The 19,029-nt window shown below is 40.9% G+C and overlaps 1 protein-coding gene across 2 annotated transcripts in view; it reads right to left on the bottom strand.

The window, feature by feature from the left end:
- The window catches only part of UST (uronyl 2-sulfotransferase), a 162,174-nt gene that overhangs the window by 20,521 nt on the left and 122,624 nt on the right, over positions 1-19,029 (bottom strand). For both annotated transcript variants that reach the window (XM_086626476.1, XM_086626469.1), the window contains 2 exons: positions 13,949-14,046; positions 12,838-12,995 (listed from right to left, as the gene is read on the bottom strand). In XM_086626476.1, the coding sequence (XP_086482602.1) occupies positions 12,838-12,995; positions 13,949-14,046 (256 nt within the window). The remainder of the gene's footprint in view (positions 1-12,837; positions 12,996-13,948; positions 14,047-19,029) is intronic.

A 19,029-nucleotide genomic window follows, 5' to 3' on the forward strand; every position in this document is an offset into this window, starting at 1 on the left:
TCTCTACTGTACAAAAATGATAGGTAAAAGCTATTTTATAATTAGATTTATTTTCTGTAGTTACTTCACCTTCAGTATTTTTCAAAACATTTGTGAACCATCGAAGATACTGTCTCACAGTACTCACGTTGCTCTTGCAGGATGCCTGTCATGGTTTTAGCCCAGCAGGCAGGCACTCGCTCACCTCCTCTGCCCTCAGTGGGACAGGGGAGAGAATTGGAGGGGTAAAGGTAAGGAGACTCGTGGGTTGAGATAAGAACAATTTAATATACCTCAGGGAGAAGAATAATCAGTTTAACCTGTAGCCTATTCTATTGCTGATACAATGGGCAGGACTTACGATTAGCCTGAGGGAAAAATACAACAGCCTTCTTTTAAAACTGAAAATAAGATTATGCTCCTAAAAGCAAAGTGAATAGTCAGCTCTGGGATCTGCTCCATATTGTTCCTGTGTCTTCAATGCCAAATATGCTCAGTTTTCATTAAAAGATGTTCCTCCCCAAACACTGACCTTGAAAACATTCTGTGGGACACAATGACGATCGAGCTAAATTCTCAGTTGTTTTGGTCCTATTATTAACAAAAGTTTTTCAGATTCCAGCCTCAGTCACCTTGTGCAACTTGTTTGTTTCCACGTAGGTGAAATGAAGACCTGTGCAAATGTACTGAAGCTGCAGCTGGGAACAGAAATACACCTATTAACTGGGATTTAACGGCTGTTCACCTCCTCCTCTATGCCTTCTGCTGCCTGAAGAGAGATCAAAGTTGTCAAAGAAGCAATTTACATAAGCTGTTACTGCTATAATTTTTATTCAAATGCCATTTTAAAAGCAGAAGCAGCAACAGAGGTTCAGCTGGAATGTTACTGATTAAAATAGTATTATGATTTTATTTAGTAAGTTACTCAAGAAGGAATGAACTGTCGTTGCAAGCTTTAATTGTCTGTCATTAAAGTTTGTGGTATTTCGTCATCAGTGACCCTGGATTATTTATGAGATATAGCTAATGCTGTAACCGAATGCAGCCTTCCCTCTGTGTCAGAGCTTTAACAAAGCTGCTTGTCCATGGGTTTTTCATTTTGTTATACCAAGAACAGGAAACATTCAAAAGATGCATCAGGGAATCAACCTCAAATGAACAGCCAGAGCACTGTTATAAACCGCAACATCTCTAGTGACTGATATGCTCATTAGATACACATGACAGTTGCTTGAAAGACACCAGCACCAACCCTTCAAAATGATATCCTGACACACGAAAAAATGCACACGAATCCTTGATACGTGGGATGCAAGGGCTTAGCTGACTGGTCCCTTGAGATTTAGACCACAAATAAGTTTTGTTTTTACTGCAACAAAGTATGAAATTACATCTGTGTGGGTTTAGTCCAAAACCAGACAGCCCATCAATAGATCTGATGAAAGGAAATTGAAACAATGCAAGCATCATGAAGATGTGGGATGAAATGCAAAATCTGGAGGCTGAAGTCTTTTGGAATTGCACTAAAAGATGAAGACGATGCCATTAAGGAGTCTCAGCCTTCATAATCCTACAAGTATAAATGCGTTATACAGAAAGTTTAGAGAGGGGAAACTCTACTCATGACAGAGAGGCTCAGGCAAGAGCATGCAAAAAAATAAAGCATGTTTGGTTTCAAGTAAAGACCTTGCCAGTTGTTGGGAAACAGCAATATGAAGAACATGGTGGAGAGGAACAGGAAAAAGGTAGCAGACTGCAGAAAAATGAGAAAATACTTAGCCTATCTCTACAATACATTGTAGATTGTCAGAGCCAGTCTATGAGCTCACGTGTCCAGAAACTTTTGTAGAAGAGAAACATTTGATCTAGGTTTTTCAAAGGATTATTTAAGGGAACATGGATTTCACCTTCCACTACAACTCATTCTAAGCAGAGTTTTTACAAATTCAACTCCCACGAAAATCCAAGCTTAAAATTAGGATTTAAAAATCTGCATTTTAACTGGCAAACAGAGAAACCATATTTTTCTTTGACATATTCAGTGGTGATACCTGGAAGGTGGCCAACCTCCTCAAATGCCAGAAGCGCTGGGCAGGGCACTGTGGATCAACACTGGCCCTCCTCATTCATGAACCATGCCCACGATCCCAATTTGTCAATATAAAATATGTCAGTTTCTCATCTGATCTAAGTGATTATTGTTGGTGCTGCTGTACTTACAAAGTCAACCACTCAACTGTAGGAGAAAGCAGAACCATAGTAGCATGTTTGGTAGATGCACCTGTAAATCATACTTCCCTGTACCGTAAGCTCAGGGAGCTGATTTACCTGGAGTGAGTGTCATTGTCATGTCAGGCTGTCAGCTACAAAATGCACCATTCATTTTAGGCCTCAAGATGTATTTATAGGCAAATGCTCTGCTGCGAAACCATGCATGTACGAGGTAATTCCAATCTAACAAGTACACGCTAGCAGGGAACAGTACATACAGCAGACTTGAACCTGGGTGCATACAAGCTCCATGTGGTCTTGGAAAGCCACACCAAACTCTCTTGCCACACCTTTGCTGTTGCTCATATTTTAGCAATGAGACTGATACTATCTTGGATAAATCTTTTGGTGCCACAGTTATGCCTCTCATGCAACACACACACATAGTCTGGAGCAGCTTCACCTTCCTCAGCAGAACAAGAACCGCAGCTGTTATGAGTCGCCAATCTTTGCTGCAGAACTTGCCACAGAGAAGCTTCTGAGACAAATCTTCCAAAGACCTATCAGATCTTTTGAAAAACACAGAGTCCTGAGAAAGCCCAGAAGTGATCAAATCCTTCCAAGAACTCCTATATGCTGGGCGTATGGTTCGCTGGGTAAAAAACTGGCTGGATGGCCGAGTCATAGAATCATAGAATGGTTAGGGCTGGAAGGGACCTTCAAAGGTCATCTAGTCCAACCCCCCTGCAAGGAACAGGGATATCTCCAACTAGATCAGGTTGCTCAGGGCCTCGTCCAACCTGGCCTTGAACGTCTCCAGGCATCCACCACCTCTCTGGGCAACCTGTTCCAGTGTTCTACAACTCTCATGGTAAAAAATTTTTCCTAATGTCCAATCTGAATCTACCTCCCTCGATTTTAAAACCATTACCCCTTGTCCTATCACAACAGGCCCTCCTGAACAGCCTCTCCCCATCTTTCTTGTAGGCCCCCTTGAGGTACTGGAAGACTGCTATAAGGTCACCCCGGAGCCTCCTCTTCTCCAGGCTGAACAGCCCCAACTCTTTCAGCCTGTCCTCATAGGAAAGGTGCTCCAGCCCTCTTATCATCTTCGTGGCCCTCCTCTGGACCCTCTCCAACTGGTCCATGTCCTTCTTATGTTGGAGGCTCCAGAACTGGACACAGTACTCCAGGTGAGGTCTCACGAGGGCAGAGTAGAGGGGGAGAATCACCTCTCTTGACCTGCTGGCCACGCTCCTCTTGATGCAGCCCAGGACACGGTTGGCCTTCTGGGCCGCAAGAGCACATTGCCGGCTCATATTGAGCTTCTCGTCCACCAGTACTCCCAAGTCCTTCTCCTCAGGGCTGCTCTCGATCCATTCACCACCCAGTCTGTATTTGTGCCTGGGATTGCCACGACCCAGATGGCAAGTGTGAGTCCAATGAGTTGTGGTAAATGGAGTTAAATCCGGTTGGCGGCTGGTCACAAGTGGTGTTCCCCAGGGCTCCGTATCAGGGCCAGTTCTGTTTAATATCTTTTATCAATGATCTGATGAGGTGATTGAGTGCATCCTCAGTACGTTTGCAGACGACATCATGTTGGGTGGGAGTGTTGATCTGCTTGAGGGTAGGAAGGGTCTGTAGAGGGATCTGAACAGGCTGGATCAATGCGTCAAGACCAATTGTATGCGGTTCTACAAGGCTCAGTGTCAGGCCCTGCATTTGGATCTCCACTATAGGCTTGGTGAAGAGCGGCTGGAAAGCTGTCTGGCAGAAAAGGACCTAGGGGTTTTGGTCGACAGCCAGCTGAATATGAGCCAGCAGTGTGGCCAGATGGCCAAGGTGGCCAACAGCATCCCGGCTTGTATCAGAAGTAGTGTGGCCAGCAGGACTAGAAAAGTGATTGTCCCCCTGTACTCGGCACTGGTGAAGCTGCACCTCAAATACTGTGTTCAGTTTTGGGCCCCTCACTACACAAAAGACATTGAGGTGCTGGAGCGTGTCCAAAGAAGGGGAACGAAGATGGTGAAGGATCTAGAGCACAAGTCCTATGAGAAGCTGCTGAGGGAACTGCGGTTGTTTAACCTGGAGAAAAGGAGGCTGAGGGGAGACCTTACCACTCTCTACAACTACCTGAAAGGAGGCTGTAGTAAGGTGAGTGTTGGTCTCTTCTCCCAAGTAAACAAGCAACAGGACGAGAGGAAATGGCCTCAAGTCGCACCAAGGGAAGTTTAGATTGGATATTAGGCAAAAATTTCTTCACAGAAAGAGTTGTCAAGCATTGGAACAGGCTGCCCAGGGAAGCGGTTGAGTCACCATCCCTGGAAGTACTTAAAAGACATGTAGATGTGGCGCTTAGGGCCATAGTTTAGTGGTGGACTTGGCAGTGTTAGGCTAAGGTTTGGGCTTGATGATCTTCAAGGGATCTTCCAACCTAAATGATTCTATGATTCTATTCTTAAAACTGCATAGTTTATTCACAACATTTGAAAGCTCTGAAAGACAGAAAACAACATATTTTCCTTTTATGGAATTGGAAAAGGAAATGGTACTTCCGCTGATTGTGCTTATAACTGATTGGTGCATCCAATAACTTTGAGGCATCCCAGATCAGGCAGTCTGGTTTCGTATCTATTCTCCAAACCTTGTATTTTCATTGCTGAAGAGCTAAATAATGTATCTACAGCTTTTGGTATTACCTTCAGCTTTATAAAACAAACCAAGGAGTAAATCATATGTGCAGAATGTCCTAGATGCTATCAACCTAATTGGGAACAAATGTCCACAGGGATATGCACTGTGACTCTTCCTCTTTCCTGCCTTTCTTGCATACAGAGAACTAGGATTTGTTTTACAATACAAAAAACAAAAATAAAATTAAACACTCTTCCTAGAGCTTAATGCCTTTAGCATACACATTGGTTTAGAGCATTCTTCTAAATAATTTGTAAAGTTCAGACTTCAGAGGGAGAAGAAAGGAACAGTTTGTTCACATTTCCTATTTTTATTTTCTATTTTCAGGACAGGATGTTGGGTGATAAAGAAGAAAACGCCACCCAGGCAGAATGTAAATTCACATGTGCTATAACCACTGGCACAGCGTTCAAGTCCCCTGAAAGTCCTGAAAAAGTAGGCAGATTACACCACCTTCTGGACAAAACTTTTTAAGTCATACATACAGTTATTTTGCTTCACATAACGCATGGGAACGTGGCACGGAAATGTTACACTGTTAGTTACTTCTCAAGTCCAACCTCATGTTTTACCTCCACACAAAATTTAGAGTTTTCCTCTTCTGTAGAAAACTTTCATACACAGTGATTTCTATTGAGAGTATTATTTAGGGAAAGCGCAAAACTGGTTTAGAGTGTGAGGCAAAAGAAAAGACAGCATGTTTGAAGTCTCCAAAGTTTTTGAACATTTGAATGTGCTCAAAGTTTTCTCAAATTCTGTTTTAAGAATGTAGCAGATGCATAAAAGCGATGCAAAAAAAAAAATTATCTCAATTTTAATTGAATCTGATCCAAGTTGCTTCTACTCTCACATCATGAGAGCAGATGCTTGTAGGAGAAAGAAAAGTTGTGCATTTGTGCACAAGAGATGAACCAATATATTCCCTTTCCACATACCAGTCACAACTCTCTCCAGAAAGTATGGCTCATGAGAAGCAGTCAGACTATTAGAAGCTGCAGATCGCTTGTCCTAATTTTTTCATTACTTTCATTTTGTTCCGAACAAAGGCAGAATATAAGATGATCACTATTTAAGGACACTGCACAAAAAGCACTAACTCCTTCCATCACACTTCAACATTTCTTATGCAGAGCTTATGCTCTTGGAGGTTGTGCCTGCAAAGACATCCATTCCAGTTCCTCAGAGGAAAAAAAACAAAGAGTGGGATCTTCCCTCCCTCCCTTTGCTTTCTTCACATCACAGCAACTCTTCCAGCAACGACTCTCAGTTCCTGAAAATTTCCAAATGCATAGCATTCATATCGTGCTAGAGCAGCCTAAGAACAGTGTGGGAGAAAGGCTGCCACAAGAATTTAGTACTGAAGGTATCAGACTACAGGGAGCACTGCTAAAAAAAGTGATGGCCTGGAAGAGGAGATAAGGAAAGAAATAAAAGCCTCTCTCAGCCGCCTTCACTTGCAAAGAGTTTCATTTTGACAAGGAGTGGGAAAACGCTCTTTTCCACTTCCAGCACAGGAACCATCTGAAGGCATGTCCCACCTTCAGTGCCGCCCTGCCACAGCAATCTTCAGCACGGTGTAAAGGCTTCTAGGACTGATCCCACCCATTTCCTAATACCATAAAAAAATGCTTCACCATCTGCCTCACAAGACCTCAGCCTTGCAATAATGATAAATGGCAGCACCTCCCTCCTTGCTGGGTTTAAAGAGAAGGGGAAGCTTATAAACAGAAAGCATCAAGACACTGTCGTAAGTATTCATGAACAGAATCGATCTAAAAAATCAGCAAGTTTATATTACCCTGGATAATGCTACTGCTACAGTTAAAAACATTCCCTGTAAATGTGATTCTTAAGGAGAAGAATCACATTTACATTCCCTGTAAATGTGATTCTTAAGGAGAATCACATTTGTATTGCATTTTACAGTTTACCTGAACAACATATTTTCTTCCAGCTGACAGCATGAGTAATTTCATTGCACTCAATAAAATTCACTGTTTGAAAAGCTTAAGTCAGTCTTCTTGCTTTAGGGTAAGGTCTACACATTCTCCACTCCAAACATAACTTTCAAGAAACAAAGATTTTTTTTCTGGTATTGGGAAGAAGTGTTTTCATAGGGCTTCTGATGTCAAAATCTATGAACTCCTGCAGAAAAGTGAGAGGATATGGGCTACTTCTGAAGTGATAAAAAACATTTTATTGCCTATTCTTTTACATTAGATGCTGTTAACTTTCACCGAATGCCACAGAAGTTGACAAGGCAGAAGAAAATTCTATGATTTGCTGTGTATAGTGCGTATTTTTTGCCTCTTAGAACCACCAAAGCCACAAAACTCACACATGCCCATTTCAAAAGAAACTGTGTAAGTATTCTCTGCTTTCTGGCTACCAGCCAGGCTACAGAAGTGAGCTACAGCCAGCAAAAATGAACCAGACTGACCAATTATTTTTCCTTCGGTTGTGCTCTTGAGAGCAAGGGGAGATTTTACCTGCAAAGTTATGCTATAACTATTTCAAGCCTTTCAAAGAGTTAAGGAATACTTCCAAATTGTGAAGTAAATATACTCCAAGGCTCTGCAACTGGACCCTACCTGTTCCAACGCTGGGGAAAAAAGACAATATTTTGAGGAAATTTTACTGTGTTAGCAAAGAAATCTAGTAAACACAGTAATATATATATTTTTAATATATTCTACCCATCTATCAATCATCTATCTATTCCAGGACCAACCCCCCCCTGTTCCTTGCCTCTTTTGATCTCTTGTCAAGGCAGCTCTGGCTGTCAAGGCAAGAAGAGTGTGTCACTTTGGACAAGACAGGAATCAAAAAAGTCCTTTTGCAATTCTTGACTTGGTGTCAACATTAAGAAAATATTTAATTTCAAGGAGAGAGTGGAAAAGGAGAAAAACAGGAAGCCTATAGGGCTACAGTATTTTACAGGATAAAACCAGATAGGTTCCAATGAAAAGTTCAGCACCACAAGGAGCTTTCATATTTTGTTGCACATTGTTATAATGCACGCAAGTCAAAATATTTGGCATATGGATTAGCTGAAGGCAACGTTTTTATTAAGGCAATGAAGAAAATTATCTTCCTAGTGTCCTCTGACACTAAAATTTCCTGTCATGCAGAATTCTGAACTTTTTTAAACTCAAGAAATTTGAGAAAAATTGGTGTGCATTTCAAAATGTCATACTGTCAAAAAGAAAAGAAAAAGCTGGCACAGAACAAATAAACAGCAGCTGGCATGCAAAATATATTAAAAGTCTCAATAACCAACTGTTAGTAATAACGTCTCAACAAGTCAACTGCATTTCACTCTCTTTAATTTTTTTACATTTTACCTTTCTTCCCAATTTCCTTCTGCCAGCCTATGTAAAACAAATCATTAGCATCACTGACAAAAGCACTCAAGTCATATTGCAGTAAGCAGTTATCTGTGTCATTACATACGCCATGTATGTCATTACATACCCACACTCACATTTCTATGCTCTCTGATGTAAATGTCCCACTATCTATCTGATCGATAGAGCCACAGTTTTACTGATCTTCTGCTTCAGAACAATAGCAGCAAAGTATTTTTGAAGGTAAAAAGGCTACAGACTTTGTCTTCTAGCTAGGAGGAGGACACTGAACAAGAGTTCCTTAATAAATGTTGTTATATGCTGTCTCAGATGAGAAATTTTACTATAAATACAGAAGAAACAAAGATTGAATATGGCTTGCATGGTTAAAAGAAACAGAGATGAGAAAAAGTTTCCAGATTTCCTTATTTCTATTAGCATCAGCCTTTACTGAAGGTTCCCAATAACAAGAAGCTTGCTTGGATGGGAGCTGTAGTAATCTGGTACCTACCAAAGCACGTGTAATGAGGGAGGGTCCCAACTTTGGGAAGAAGAAGGGGTTTAACCCAGAACCCCCACAGATGTATCATAAATTCACCTGTGAATTTATGGGTTTGAAAAAATCCAGCAGTTTGCTTTCTAAAGCAAAAGGTAGGTGTTTTAATTTGGTTTAGATTATGATATTGGTGGGACAGCAATCACCAATTTCCCACTCTGCTTTTTAAGCTACGCAATCCACTAAAGCAACACTGGACGGAAATTGCCTTCCTGCAGTTACTTTCCATTTCTAAGCAGTTCTACAAACACAGTTTTTGAATTGTGTCTAATCCAGAACTGCTTATTGGAGTGGACTTCGGTGCAGAGATTCACTGACCTGGAAGCAAATCACCTTTCAGTGCACCGTCTTTTACTGTCTTTACTCTCATCTCAATATATTAAACTGATAAAAGTTCTGGAAAAGCTTTACTTTCTTTATACAGGAAAAGGAAAGACTGTCATAAGAGTATCTCAGGTGGAGCAACAGGTCAGCAGACAAAACTGTAAACTGTATAGATTTAATCTGCAAGTGTTAGTTGCAACAAAAGGTCAGTTCTGGCCCAAAGTATCTGCTGCTTTGTGGGATCACCACACAGCTGGGCAAAGTAACATCTCTTCTTCCCAGCACTTTACCATGCTAAGGCACATGGAGAGCAAGGAGGTGGTGGGTGACAGCCAACATGGCTTCACCAAAGGCAGATCGTGCCTGACCAACTTGGTGGCCTTTTACGATGGGGTGACAGCATCGGTGGACAAGGGTCGACCAATGGATGTCATCTACCTGGACTTGTGCAAAGCTTTTGACACTGTCCCGCACGACATTCTTCTCTCTAAATTAGAGAGTCATGGGTTTGATGGATGGACCACTCGGTGGATAAGGAATTGGCTCAATGGCCGCACTCAGAGAGTAGTGGTCAACGGCTCAATGTCCAAGTGGAGACCAGTCACGAGTGGCGTCCCTCAGGGGTCCGTGTTGGGCCCGACCCTCTTCAACATCTTTGTCGGTGACGTGGACAGTGGCATGGAGTGCACCCTCAGCAAGTTCGCCGATGACACCAAGCTGTGTGGTGCCGTTGACACGCTGGAAGGGAGGGATGCCATCCAGAGGGACCTTGACAGGCTGGAGAGGTGGGCCCGTACCAACCTCATGAAGTTTAACCAGGCCAAATGCAAGGTCCTACATCTGGGTCGTGGCAATCCCAGGCATAAATACAGACTGGGTGGTGATTGGATCGAGAGCAGCCCTGAGGAGAAGGACTTGGGAGTACTGGTGGACGAGAAGCTCAATATGAGCCGGCAATGTGCTCTTGCGGCCCAGAAGGCCAACCGCGTCCTGGGCTGCATCAAGAGGAGTGTGGCCAGCAGGTCGAGGGAGGTGATTCTCCCCCTCTACTCTGCCCTTGTGAGACCTCACTTGGAGTACTGCGTCCAGTTCTGGAGCCCCCAACATAAGAAGGACATGGACCAGTTGGAGAGGGTCCAGAGGAGGGCCACGAAGATGATAAGAGGGCTGGAGCACCTTTCCTATGAGGACAGGCTGAAAGAGTTGGGGCTGTTCAGCCTGGAGAAGAGGAGGCTCCGGGGTGACCTTATAGCGGTCTTCCAGTACCTCAAGGGGGCCTACAGGAAAGATGGGGAGAGGCTGTTCAGGAGGGCCAGTTATGATAGGACAAGGGGTAATGGTTTTAAAATAGAGGGAGGTAGGTTCAGGTTGGATATTAGGAAAAAATTTTTTACTATGAGAGTGGTAGAACACTGGAACAGGTTGCCCAGAGAGGTGGTGGATGCTCCATCCCTGGAGATGTTCAAGGCCAGGTTGGACAAGGCCCTGAGCAACCTGATCTAGTTGGAGATATCCCTGTTTGTTGCAGGGGGGTTGGACTAGATGACCTTTGAAGGTCCCTTCCAGCCCTAACCATTCTATGATTCTATGATTCTATGATTTTTACGATGCAACAGCAGAGGGTGTTGCAGATCAGGTCTAAGGTGCCCAGAGGAGAATGATATAGGATATCTTACACAGCACTTGGATTTTTTAATAATTTTTTTTTCTTTCTGTCTGAATCTCCTAAGTTTTTTGTAAGTGTTAGCACGAACTCAGAAATAACCTGAAAATAATTATGACTGGAAAAAAAATCCCAAACATACACATGCATGAAAAGAGGAGGAGAGAGTTAACACAAGGAAACTGTTTCCTTTCTAAACAGAAAAATTCCTTGTCAAAAAGTGAATGGGAAAAATAAAACAAAAGTTTAATCCTCATGGGGAATACTAAAGGAAAGAGATGAGTCTTCAGACATGACACAAGATCAGTCTTACACATGAAATCCCAGAGGAAATCACTGTTCTGAAATAGGACATCAAATCTCCCCAGATACTGGAATATACACAGAGAAGAGAAAGGTTATCCAGCACTTAAAGGTTCTGAGAGATTGCTTGTTTCACACCTGATGATTTCTAGGGCACCCTGATAAAAACCGAGAGCCTGTGTGCTGTTTCTTAGCCTCCCCCATTGTAAGAGAAGTGAAAATATATGGTGCATAGAACAGCTGAGGAAGTCCTATAGATTCCCCAAGAAAAGTCTGCTCATTGCAGAGAGACCATCCTTTTATTGATGCCCCGCCTCCCTCTCATCTAACATTCACATGGGAAAACCCTGGAGACTGAACAGCGCAAACCTTTTGGAAGACTTCTACATACTACAAATGTAGGTATTTTTATTTTTTTAATTTACAAAGAAAAGAGAAATAACTGATCCATAATTGGATCTCTTATGTCAATACCATACCATGCTCTCTTCCTGTCTGTAATCGAGCAAAATAGCTCTATAGCTGGATATAGCACCACAACAAAGTAACACTCATACTTTCTAAATAGCCACCTTAACTGCCTTATTGCAAGTAGATAATGACCCACTGAAAATCCTGTTCAGAGGAGGAATGCTACACTTTCCCTGTAATATCTGTATCATTGCTAAATCCAAAATTTTCAAAGATGCATCCTGGAAGCAGGGATTGGTGGACAGTCACCCATAATTCCTAGTTATGGAGAGAAAACCATAATTTCTCCAAAGTGACTGATTACTGTGATAGCTGCTCTCAGTCAAAAGCCAGCCATCAGCTGCATGCATTACAAACATACTCAAATTTTGATCCATGTGTTTTTAATATACAACTTGGTACAAAACACAAGTTTCAGTGGCTGTAGGCATTTCCCACTGACATGAATGCAACTGAATCATCAAATAAGAAGGGAGAATCTACCCCTCCTTGGTTCATACGATGTTGATGTCCCAGTCAAATGTAAGCAGGAAATCAGTTCTGCCGGAGTGACATGCACAGCCCCATAGAAGCATCATATTTCTTGGTTTAGGCATATGACACAAGACTCTCTTCTAAAGAAGTTAGCAATAAATAAGCATTGGGAGTGATGGACTGACGCAGAGAAGAGAGAACCTTTTCAGATTGACCATGGGGAACAAATGAAGGGGTAGATTAAGTGCTGTTTTCATTTCTCTACTCAAGTCTCCTAAGTCTTTTTCCTCAGCATGCTTTGTACTTAAAATGCTGTAAATATGTGTTCTTATTTGTACTTTACCTAAACTCAGTTTAACTGAAGGTTCATTTCATTTCAACTCTTAGTCAAGGTTGAGGGAAAATAAATATCCTAGTAGGGGAGAACCTCCAAAGCCTGCAGCTCCCCAAACCATTTCTTGAAGGTTTACTTAAGTAGATATTGCTGAAACCATTTTGAGAATATTTTATCAGTATTATTTGAGAGCTGAGTATGACAATTAAAAGAAGAAAAAGCTATTCTAGCAGTAAATGGGAAGCTTTCTGGCATGTAGCAAGATCACTGGAGCACCAAGTGCTTGCCCAGGAATGAAAACCACACAGTAACATTAAGAATAAAAGCAGAGCATGAACCCTTCCCCATCAATCAAACCTGCTCTCTAAAAGGCAGATAAATCTCTTCATTGACTGAACAAGACATAAATATACACCTTTCAGCAACCACGCAGATTTTGTCGAAGCTTCTATAAGAATAGCTCTTTAATGGAAAAAGTTACCTGGGTTTTTGTAGATGCTAAGCACATCCTTGAAATAATGAGGTAAGAATCTTTCTAATAAAAGCAGCACATCCTCCAGCTCCTCCAGAATGCCCACAAGCAGAAAATTTTCATTAACGTTCAGCTTTGCTCTTTCAAGGGCCCATTCACCAGGCTCCCTGTATGAAATTAATGGAGGGAGAGAGAGGGAGAAGAGGAAAAATAAAGTTTAAATATGCATTTATTTCAGAAATTCAATCCAAGAACACAACTGAATAAAAAATTATTCAGCGCTGTACTTCTAACAGAACATAAAACCCCCACTACCAAACCTGAGTGGCTTACCGAGCTTTTCTGCACAACATCTAGTATTGGTTTTGCATGTAAAAACATGATCACATTAAAAGGAGATTAATGACTGTGTGGAAGTACTCTGTTCTGAAGATATCGTTCACCAAGTTATTTATAAGCTCAAACTTGCGAACTCCTGTATTTTGACTTGGAAGCACGACCCATTTCATGGGAGAAATGACTTCCCCGAGTGACGAAGGGTGCTAAGGGGTGGCAGCATTCCTGAACAACATCAGGAGAACTTCTATGAGCAACCACACTGCTTGCTGTTACCCAGTGAATACCACACAGAAGGCTACCGGCCTGTTTCCCACCCTGTCAATTACCGCAGTAGAATGCTGCACTTTACATAGATTTAAGTATGATTACTATTTCTTACATGGACATAGAAACCCAGCGTTCCTCAGATATAGGCCTGATACAAGCAGCTGAGCAGAGCTAAAACATGTATTACAGAATTACAGTGCAGGTAAACTGAGTAAGGAGCATATACGGTTACTGCCATTCTCACTTTGCCAACCCAGACAAGAAAAATTCATGTAAATATATCCAGATTTGATGAATTATTCAAGTATTAAATCAAGAAAAAAAGAATAGTCCTACATTTGCATTATCCTCCTTACTCCAAAATATATGTGTGCAGTTACCACATACAGCACTACGTTGTGCTTACACTTTTCTCTTGTACTTCAAATAACTGTTGCCTCTTTATTATCGGTTTTTGACAAAATATTGGCAATAGCTATTGCTGAACAAACTGGGATACCTTGTACATATTTACCTGCATCTTGGATGCTGTCCACAGAAATATGGTATGATGTAAAATAACCTGGGATTGGAACATTCAGGGTAGTTTTCAAGGATACATACATTAATGTCCTGTGAGGTAGAGGGAAAAAAAAAAAACCCCACAAGTTGAATACTGCATTTGTCTTTCTCTAGTAACAAGTGTTTTCTTTATCTCATACTTTATGTAGTCATTTGGGAATAAAGAATTGTGCTGAGGCTATACCAAATACCTTGAAAATCACCTACTGGTTATTTCACTACTTCTAAATATCATTAGAAAGTTGCATGAGAAAAAAAAAAGTTATTTTGTTCTATAGCGCAAATAACATTTTGTTTTTTCTTGCTGCAAATAACACATTATATTGAGATTACTGCATGATTCAAAGCAGGACACATGGATCAACTTTCATGTTGAGTTATATTTAAGATATTTAGGAGATTATTTTCAGACTCTTCTTTCTTCTAAATACACCCTGGGGGAAACCCGAAGTAGTCAGAATAAATCAAATTGAGACAACAATTATTTTCTTTATTTTTTTAATTTTGCTTCATTGAATGACTAGAATGAACAAACGTAAACTGTAATTTGCACAGCTTACTCTTGATATCAAAATATACATCACTTTTGATTACAATTCTGTACATTACTCAGATGTTTAGAATTGAGCCTACTGTGTAAACCCTCACTGAGAAAAGGGGCTTATTAGAAAGTATTTATCATTTTCCTGATTTATCATCCATCTAGCTGGCAGCTATTTATCATTTTTCAAAGACTAGAAATAGCTACTGAACCCTGAGGAGCTGTATTCCATATCTAGCTTTACTCAAGTGCAATAATAACCATACCTGCAACTGGGATTGAAATCTACTGTCCTTATCCAGTCTAACAGACCCTTACTCTGCAAGCAGATCCACTGACTCCAGAGACGTATAGGGCAAAAAAAAAAAAAAAGCACAAGACAACATAAGCAAAGATGAAAGGATCTCATCTTTGCAAAACCAATGTTCATTCTTATTTAAAGACACATGCTTTTATGATGTAATGGACTTGATACACACCAATGTCAAACCAATGACTAATCAAATCCATACTTCATCAAATAAATAAAACGCGACAGAGAACACTTCAGTGGGTAACATGTCCTCTGCCAAGATGGAAGCGCTCAGCAGTGTGGGAGACATGAAGAGCATCATCCCCTGCTCTCCCCAGGGCAGCGTGGGGTCCAGGCCCCCAGTCGCACCACTTGCTTCTGAGATCTCAGCGCAGAAAAGCTCTTCTCAGAACTTCAGCCCTCGTGCCTAACATCATTAGTGGCACGTTTGGGTTTGTAAACCTTTTAATGTACATTCCTGTTTCCTCTTCTGTCTTATGCTTACATAAATCAGATTTTACAAGCACATCAGAAGATCCTGGGCTGGGAAATAAATCACAAAGTGAGGAACCATCAGAGAAAACAACATAAAAATTGCCAATTGAGATACAAACAACCCATCTCCCCTGCTTCTCCCAGTCTATGTGAGCGTACTGAGAATGGCTTGCCTTAAATACATACCCAAAGAGTTACAGTCAAGACCTTAATTTTGACATTCAAGGCTCTGAGCTGAAACTAACCAGGCCCCCATTCTCAATGTTACGAATATTAGTAAGAAATCTACTGGTGGGACACGCATATGTTCCTCCTATCATCCCGATAGGGTTTTTTAACAAAAATTTAAAATGACAGTTCTTTAAAGGTTTATTCTGCTTTTACTATAGACACCACCAGACGTTTTCAGGGATACATATTTTCAGGTTCCATAAGAACCTGCAGAGACCTGCAATGAATTCATAAATTGTTTGGATTTTAAAAAATCTGAAATATTGTCCTGACGTTACTTTGAATTATGTCCAAGGCAGCTTGCACTTGATTGATGAATTAATAGAAAGGCAGAAACACCTAAGTAAGATTTAAAAATCATTAGTAACATCAAGAACCATTCCTCTTTTCTCACTCTCATGCAAAGGTGAACAGACATTAACTCACAACAAAGAAACTTACTGCTGCTTTTCAAGAATAATGAATACAGTGAGTCAGAAAATATTCCCTGAGACAGATAAGTATCAACACTCAACACAAAAGTGTAACAGAGGACCTTCTCATCATTCGGAAAACAATAATTGCTTAATATGGCCAGAGAAACATCCATACAATAAAAGCAACGTAAATTCACGTGAAAAATCCTACAACTTTAACAAATGAACAGCTTCTATTTATATAAAAAGAGATTTTTAATATTCCTTTTTAGGCTAAGCTGTTGTAGGATCACTGAAATAACCGGGATGACACTAATATAAACTATCGAGTGGTAATTAACTTCAAATTTGGTTTGTGGAATGAATGCAAAAGGATGAGAGACAAAAACCTTCCCCCTCCTCGATGATGCACTCAAGGTTTAAGGTAAAGGCCAGGTATGCTTTCATAAAAACCTACAATTTTTTCGCCACACAACAGCACACATTTCACGTTCTGACATCAGAAGCACTAGGTTTTCTCCACAGTAGAAGCATTGCCCCTTTCCAGTCTCTGTTTACCACCACTGCTGGGATCTGTGTCACAGCTGCTGGAGCATCCTGATGCATCTGCAGCACCTGTTCACCTTTCCCATTTTACTGTATCAGGAATCTGTGAAATAAATCACCAGCCACCATCCATACCCTCAGAGGAAACTTTACTCAATGATAATTACGCAGCTCCACGAGACGTAAAATCACAGTTTTTGACCAAGAGGTGGGGCAAAAGAGAGGTTAGCCTGAGGTGTGCTAGTCATTACAAAACTTAAATGCACCTGCAGGAAGCTGTTCCTCAGCTGCTAGCAGGACTTACAGGAATTGCTGATTTTTTTCTGAGCATGGAAAGCTAAGGTGAAATGATGTTATTCTAGACAGTGTTATTCTGTTACCTTAAGCAACATTAAAGCCACATTTCCCAGTAAGAGCATGTCTTCCCAGCAGGACACAGATCTTTCAGGGCCGAAAGGTTTTTACGTGAGACAAAAAATTGCAAGGTGACAGATGACAGCCTTGCTCATTTAAACCACTGGAGGAGCCTTGTAAAAAAAACCAAACAACACAGCCAGGAAAGATACAGAAAGAAACACACACAGTTACTTTGATCATACCTCTCCACAACAAAGAAAGGGGAATTTTATTTTATTTTACTCCTCAGCTCCTGGCTACAATCCACACTGCTTATGTCCCACCGGGCTTCTGTCTCCAGCAGGGCAGAGGGACACCTGGGAACCAGCCCTGGGGCTGCAAGTAACTACAGCAACCATCCTTCTTTTTAATAGTACTCTATTTTTCTACTCTTGTTACAATTTTGGCTGAAACGGTAAATTGGTAACGTCTACTTCCTTCTTCTGCAAAACTGTTTTCATATAATAATCACAGTGTGCCCTACTGAACAAGCCAGACTACTGATCTATCAGAAATATATCGAAGGGGTGTCATTAATATATGTTTTAAAAGTTAAAAGCAAAAGAACTGTTTTATTTGCCATAGCGAGTTCACACATGTCATAAGAGGAAGTCAGCACACGATCAAAAATATTTCATGGATACAAAATTCCTTTGGGAATTTTAATGCTATCACAAAAAGAGCAAACTTTAATTTTTGTAGAACAATAAACAACTTACTTAAGTTACTGTCTTTAAATCATGGCAAATACTGTACCATATACAAAAAGACGTAACCTTAGATTTGAGAGTTTGATTTTTTTTTTTCCTTCTAATATAAAATTCCAAGAGTACTGTGGGAAATAATATTTTCTTTTGTCCAGTAGAAGGAACACCTGAAGTTTTTTTTAAAAATAAATAATTCTTGGGCTTCAAAGTATTCCCTATTTCTTGATCCTCAGTGTCTCAATCAAAAATTACACAAACATCAGATTCTGCCATGGATGCACGGTAATTCTTAGTATTCCTAACAATTCAAAATGAGGAATCATAACTCAAATACATATATGCCTTGCAAATATTTTTCCATTAATCATCCATTAATCTATGGGAAGCCATAAAAATGGCCTTTCTCTCACAATCAAAACAGAAAATACGACATGTTGTCTTTCCATGCCCTGTGCTGTTGGATACTGCAACTTCAGTGAGACCAGGAGACCCTGCTTACAGCCCGGCCATGGTGCATGCTCCTTACTTAAGTCTGAAGGTAGGCTGCAGATGTGAAGTTGAGGTGTGTCATGAAGGCTACAGAGGAAGCAGCGACCTAAATGAGTATCTTTCCAGTTTCCATAAAAGGAAACCAAATAAAATAAGGCAGAAAAACAGTGAGTGAGCCCAGTCTACGGTGACTTCAGCTTACAAGGCTGTTCTTCATACATTGCTACAGTCAGCAGCGCAGTCTAGTCCTCACCATTGCCAGCCAGAGAAAATTCTTCTGCTCTGCTGAGAGCCCCCAAGAATCCTCTCGCAGCTTGTAAAATGTTTTCTCACATACTTGCTCGGTGCTTGTAAAGAGGTCAAACTGACCGTTACATCCTGAGGACACCGTTGCATCATATGAACTAAATACAACCGCACTGAAAAAAAAAAAAGGTCTGCTGCTTTCTCTGACCCCAGCTAGGGAGCTCTGGGTCACCATAGAGTGACGGAGAAGAAAACAGAAACGTGACGGCTCAGAAAAGGGCTTGTGAGAGTAAATATGAAATGAGAGAAAGAAAAGCACAACTTCCTACTTCGTAAGGCTGCAGAAAGACATTGAAAAGTCAAGATACAGTTGTCATGAAGGTTTTCAAATATAACTAACATAACTTACTAAATCTTCAGAAGCACAAATTATTTACATATTTTTATGGAAAATAAACTATAATGCAACACATTTTTAACCCCAATTAGAGAACTTTTTACTTCATTAGGTGATCTTTAATGCTTCTAGTCAATCTCAATCAAGCATTTAGATGACTAGAGCCACTCAGCAGCAAGACGGCCCGTTTCTTTCAAATTCTGGAGGCATTTGGTATTTTTTCAAGCATCTATGCTAACAGCACTGGCAGCAGATTGCTGTGGGGTGGGCAGGTGCTG

The sequence above is a fragment of the Tauraco erythrolophus genome, chromosome 2 (genome assembly GCF_009769465.1).
Source record: "Tauraco erythrolophus isolate bTauEry1 chromosome 2, bTauEry1.pri, whole genome shotgun sequence".
In the NCBI taxonomy this organism is placed as follows: domain Eukaryota; kingdom Metazoa; phylum Chordata; class Aves; order Musophagiformes; family Musophagidae; genus Tauraco; species Tauraco erythrolophus.